This window comes from Nanorana parkeri, unplaced genomic scaffold (genome assembly GCF_000935625.1).
Source record: "Nanorana parkeri isolate BGI_ZX_2015 unplaced genomic scaffold, ASM93562v1 scaffold3490, whole genome shotgun sequence".
Lineage (NCBI taxonomy): Eukaryota > Metazoa > Chordata > Amphibia > Anura > Dicroglossidae > Nanorana > Nanorana parkeri.
In genome coordinates, this window is record NW_017309758.1 from 16,547 (window position 1) to 22,790 (window position 6,244).

The following is a 6,244-nucleotide window of genomic DNA, read 5'->3' on the forward strand; positions in this document are numbered from 1 at the left end:
ATGTAGGATCACGGTACAGGGACCGCGTGTCAGTATGAGGGGACGGTACAAGGACCGCGTGTCAGAATGAGGGGGCGGTACTGGGACCGCGTGTCAGTATGAGGGGACGGTACAGGGACCGCGTGTCAGTATGAGGGGACGGTACAGGGACCGCGTGTCAGTATGAGGGGACGGTACAGGGACCGCGTGTCAGTATGAGGGGACGGTACAGGGACCGCGTGTCAGTATGAGGGGACGGTACAGGGACCGCGTGTCAGTAAGGAAGGACCCCATACATAATATGTGACATGAATGCATACTACATGTGTAGTGTATGTATACATACGTGTACTCTACATGTTCTGCTCTTACCTGACAGCAGCATTGGATCTTTATCTACAGATTTGCGGACCTGATCAGACTCTCCCGTTAAGGAACTTTCATCTATTTTCAGGTCGTTTCCCTGAATGAAGGCGCCGTCAGCCGGAAGAAGGTCACCTGATGGTGCAAATAGACGCGGTCATTGACTCCGCCCCTTCTGTATCCACAAAGCACCAATATTACCACAACTCACCGTATTTCACCTGCGCGATGTCCCCGACTACAAGCTCCGCTACCGGGATCTGGATGACTTGTCCTCCTCGGACCACAGAGAACTTCTGCTCCTGCTCAATGCGGTTCTGGAGGCCTCGGAATTGTTTCTCTTTGCTCCAATCATTGAAGGCCGTGACCAACACAACGCAGACCACGGACAGGAGGATGGCGGCGCCTTCAATCCAACCGGCTTCCGCTTCACCTTCATCTTCAGCCCCGGCTTCCATCCCACCACAACCTGCCGGGAACACAACACGTCAATGAGTCCTCCTTCCTCAACATGACACATTCCGTGTTTCAGGGCCGGCCTTAGGCCTTTAAGCGCCCTGTGCGAGAGAGCTTTACAGCGCCCCTCAGTGGCCACACCCCTCAGTGGCCACACCCCCGTAACCACACCCATTTCCCCCAATATCCGCACCATTTAAAGACTCCTATTTTGTGAAGCCGCAAAGAAACATATTATAAAGTGTGATAGAAATAAAACTTTTATTAAGAGGTATTAAACTTGTCGGCACAATAGAAGTCTTCTTATCACATAAAACAACAGAAGGTAAACAATAAATGTCAGACTACAATGGAGTCTATAACAATAGAGTGTCCGGTTGTCATGCCGATCCTTTTCTTCCAGTCAGTGCAGCTAGAAAAGTAAAAATAAAAAACAGAACACAGACCCCGGGCTCCGTGTAACATGAATGACTATATGTCCGAATATACGAGAAATGTATCAGACACATAATAATTTGTTTGAGAATGTGCGGCGGCCATGTTGGCCCCCGGCGTGTTCTGTGAATGCGTGCCACCATCATAGAGGCGGGGAGCATGACGTCACATGATGCCGCGCATGCGTGGCGTCAGGTGACCTCACACGCCGATATTGGCCCCACCATCTTGCTGTATAGCTAGATATACAATAGGATGGCGGCGCCCAACACGTGCGGTGTTATATGACGTCATGCGCCCCGCCTCCAGAACACGCCAATCGCTGAATACAAAATAGCAGAAAAATGTGTTTTGTTTGATGAAACTAATGAAAACTTTTTTTAGTTTTCGTTCATTTCATCTGAAATGAATTTTTAGTCTTTGCACTTGTCTAATAATATGTGTGGGGGGATTTTGGGGAAACAGTGCCCTGTTTCCCCAAAAATAAGACTAGTTGTGACCTTTCCCGGGGCCGGTGATGGCATAAGGGGGGAACCTGAAGAGCCGCGAGAGAGAATCAGCGGTGTCAACGAAGCCGGCGCTGGAGGAAGTGAGGCGGCAGCGGAGGGAGCAGAGCCGCATAAGCCGACGCCTCCTCTATAGCCCCGCCTCCTGTCACAGGCGCACTCATACCAAATGCACTCCGCCTGTGAGGAATCTATAGTGACAGCGCCGCTCATTCTGGCCAGCCATTGGTCACCACATTGCTCTTGGAAAGGTGCGGTGCCCCCGATCGCCCCGATCACCAGACTATTGTACATTAAAAAAACAAAAAGACCTTCCCCCGAAAATAAGACCTCGTGTGTTATTTGGAGCCAGTCTTATTTTCGGGGAAACGTGGTATCAGCGGAGACAGAAAATCCACCAACCCCGGAGAGGTCACATGACACAAATGTTATCAATGGAGTAAAATAAGTATTTGATCCCCCCGGCCAACAATAATTCAGGCCACTCCCACAGACTGGTCATGTGCTACACAGACGAGTCCTGTCACTTTAAGAAGGTGCTCTTAACGTCACCTGACCCCAGAATCTCTTTCCTCCATCACCCCTCCCCCCACCATGGGAGGACCAGAGAGCTGTCAGAGGAGGTCGGGGGCCGTGGCCCTGCCCGAGGCTGGAAGCCTGACATTGTGATTCTGCTGGCTGGGCCCAGAAGGTCACATGACACGCCTCCTATGGCTGATTGGTGAACCGATCACACAATGACGGTACAGACGTGTATTAGAGGAGCACCTGTGATGACACAATACACCTGAGCGGCAGCTGAAATGGTTTTGGACATCAGTCCGGAATGTTCTGACGTCTAGAAGTTCCGGTTCTGCAGGTTTCTACCACCTTAGTGTTCCTCCTCCAAGGTCATCCAGCATTTTCCAGCAGTGATCCATCTTCTGTAGAAGGATAATTCCAGAGCAGCCATTACCCCGGACAGAAGGACCCCAAACACTGCTCCGCCCTCAGGGGTCCCCCATGTGGTGACTACAGACCGTATGGGACGGAAGGAAGGACAGATATAAGAAGAATGACATCACCACATGGGGGCTGTAGTAGGATGAGGCTCCACCCCCGAGGAGCCATCTTTATTTCCTGGTCCCGGCATCTTTCAGCCTCAGTAACCATGGAGATCTCCCGACACCGAGAACCTGCGTAGATGTCATAACAGCAGCAGGTGGGGGGGAAGTGTTCAGCCAATCAGAGCACAGGACACCTGAGACAGGACAGACCATCCGCTGGTGTCACCTCCGGACACTACACTGATCTCCCTTCTGTCTCCATCTCTCCAGCCAGGAAGTCTCACTCTTCTTGCTGCAAATGTCCAAGTCCTGCCGCTGTTATCGCTGTAATGTAATATTAACGATAAAGACCCCAAAATGTCAGTGTCCCGGAGTGCACACACCGGGGGGCCCAGGCTGTCCGTCAGGGGGACCCCAAGATGTCAGTGCTCCGGAGTGCACACACCGGGGGGCCCAGGCTGTCCGTCAGGGGGACCCCAAGATGTCAGTGCTCCGGAGTGCACACACCGGGGGGCCCAGGCTGTCCGTCAGGGGGACCCCAAGATGTCAGTGCTCCGGAGTGCACACACCGGGGGGCCCAGGCTGTCCGTCAGGGGGACCCCAAGATGTCAGTGCTCCGGAGTGCACACACCGGGGGGCCCAGGCTGTCCGTCAGGGGGACCCCAAGATGTCAGTGCTCCGGAGTGCACACACCGGGGGGCCCAGGCTGTCCGTCAGGGGGACCCCAAGATGTCAGTGCTCCGGAGTGCACACACCGGGGGGCCCAGGCTGTCCGTCAGGGGGACCCCAAGATGTCAGTGCTCCGGAGTGCACACACCGGGGGGCCCAGGCTGTCCGTCAGGGGGACCCCAAGATGTCAGTGCTCCGGAGTGCACACACCGGGGGGCCCAGGCTGTCCGTCAGGGGGACCCCAAGATGTCAGTGCTCCGGAGTGCACACACCGGGGGGCCCAGGCTGTCCGTCAGGGGGACCCCAAGATGTCAGTGCTCCGGAGTGCACACACCGGGGGGCCCAGGCTGTCCGTCAGGGGGACCCCAAGATGTCAGTGCTCCGGAGTGCACACACCGGGGGGCCCAGGCTGTCCGTCAGGGGGACCCCAAGATGTCAGTGCTCCGGAGTGCACACACCGGGGGGCCCAGGCTGTCCGTCAGGGGGACCCCAAGATGTCAGTGCTCCGGAGTGCACACACCGGGGGGCCCAGGCTGTCCGTCAGGGGGACCCCAAGATGTCAGTGCTCCGGAGTGCACACACCGGGGGGCCCAGGCTGTCCGTCAGGGGGACCCCAAGATGTCAGTGCTCCGGAGTGCACACACCGGGGGGCCCAGGCTGTCCGTCAGGGGGACCCCAAGATGTCAGTGCTCCGGAGTGCACACACCGGGGGGCCCAGGCTGTCCGTCAGGGGGACCCCAAGATGTCAGTGCTCCGGAGTGCACACACCGGGGGGCCCAGGCTGTCCGTCAGGGGGACCCCAAGATGTCAGTGCTCCGGAGTGCACACACCGGGGGGCCCAGGCTGTCCGTCAGGGGGACCCCAAGATGTCAGTGCTCCGGAGTGCACACACCGGGGGGCCCAGGCTGTCCGTCAGGGGGACCCCAAGATGTCAGTGCTCCGGAGTGCACACACCGGGGGGCCCAGGCTGTCCGTCAGGGGGACCCCAAGATGTCAGTGCTCCGGAGTGCACACACCGGGGGGCCCAGGCTGTCCGTCAGGGGGACCCCAAGATGTCAGTGCTCCGGAGTGCACACACCGGGGGGCCCAGGCTGTCCGTCAGGGGGACCCCAAGATGTCAGTGCTCCGGAGTGCACACACCGGGGGGCCCAGGCTGTCCGTCAGGGGGACCCCAAGATGTCAGTGCTCCGGAGTGCACACACCGGGGGGCCCAGGCTGTCCGTCAGGGGGACCCCAAGATGTCAGTGCTCCGGAGTGCACACACCGGGGGGCCCAGGCTGTCCGTCAGGGGGACCCCAAGATGTCAGTGCTCCGGAGTGCACACACCGGGGGGCCCAGGCTGTCCGTCAGGGGGACCCCAAGATGTCAGTGCTCCGGAGTGCACACACCAGGGGGCCCAGGCTGTCCTTCAGGGGGACCCCCAAGAGGTCAGTGTCCCGGAGTGCACACACCAGGGGGCCCAGGCTGTCCTTCAGGGGGACCCCAAGATGTCAGTGTCCCGGAGTGCACATACCAGGGGGCCCAGGCTGTCCGTCAGGGGGACCCCAAGATGTCAGTGTTCCGGAGTGCACACACCGGGGGGGCCCAGGCTGTCCTTCAGGGGGACCCCAAAATGTCAGTGCTCCGGAGTGCACACACCAGGGGGCCCAGGCTGTACTTCAGGGGGACCCCAAAATGTCAGTGCTCCGGAGTGCACACACCGGGGGGCCCAGGCCGTCCCCAGAAGGACCCCAATGTTTTGGTCTCCTGGAACGCACACATTGGCATGCGCTGTTTGCAGGAAGTAGTTTTCAGCTTGGCAGGAAAGCTGGCCTGTGATTGGCTGCTGCGAGTGTGACTTACCTTCTATGTCTCCTCCGGGCGGGCGGTAGAAGGACAGGCCGAGGGATATAATGGCCGCTATTTCCAGGATGATCAGCGTCACGTCTTGTAGAGCTTCCCATACCAGCTGTAAGAATGTTTTTGGCTTCTTTGGAGGTATGAGGTTCTCCCCGTAGACTTGCCGCCTCTTCTCCAGATCCGCTTGTGTCCCTGGCAACCCTGCGGGGAGAGAAAAGACAAGGCTCAGGAATCCATGGAAGGTCATCATGGCTCCGCCCCATGCTCCGCCCCCCGCTCCCCATTATTCACAATTTACACTTTTATGAACAAATTGTCTACAAAACGAATCCTCCGAGTGACCCCCGCCGGTTCTGGGCCGCCCGGGAGCCGGCCTCGGGGCAGCAGGGGGAGTAAATCCGGCCCCGCCTGGGAGTGGTAGCTGGAAGGAGTCAATGGAAGTACATGTGAACAGGTCACATGGTACGGTGACCTCACTGCGTGCTAACCGGCTCAGACACAGAGAGAACAGGAGACACAAAGCCGCCGCAATGAATGTCGCACATTGGAGGCGACCTGCGACAACAGCATGAGGCCGATAGTCCCTGACCGGTGGGGGGAGGGGGGATGTGTCAGCTGGCAATAGCATCATGTTCTGGTCTCTGACGCTTTTCTAAAGAGATTTAAGAAAGTGCCGAAGAGTCCCCGAAATGCGTCACACAGCAACTGTTCCTGAGTCCACCCGGGGGCGCCGCATGCTGCTATGTCTGAGCGGGCCCCGTGCTGGGGATGTCAGCTGACACTTCCATCTCTGAGCCACGCCGCTGGTCAGGGACAGTTGGCCCTAAAAGTGTCATTCCACTTATGTGGCCAAATTGGGATAACGTCACCTTCATGTCCCGATCACAGAGCAAGCTCACCTTATACCTGCCCCCCCCCCCCCCCAAAAAAAAGGGGGGGAGGGGTGTAAGG

General features: G+C 57.8%; 1 protein-coding gene across 1 annotated transcript in view; it reads right to left on the minus strand.

Moving 5' to 3' along the window:
• The window catches only part of LOC108803199 (plasma membrane calcium-transporting ATPase 2-like), a gene marked incomplete at its 3' end in the record, with an annotated part of 32,568 nt that overhangs the window by 16,365 nt on the left and 9,959 nt on the right, over positions 1–6,244 (minus strand). Inside the window, exons 2-4 of the mRNA XM_018575038.1 lie at positions 5,297–5,494; positions 554–811; positions 352–477 (exon numbers count right to left, since the gene is read on the minus strand). Of these exons, the coding sequence (XP_018430540.1) occupies positions 352–477; positions 554–811; positions 5,297–5,494 (582 nt within the window). The remainder of the gene's footprint in view (positions 1–351; positions 478–553; positions 812–5,296; positions 5,495–6,244) is intronic.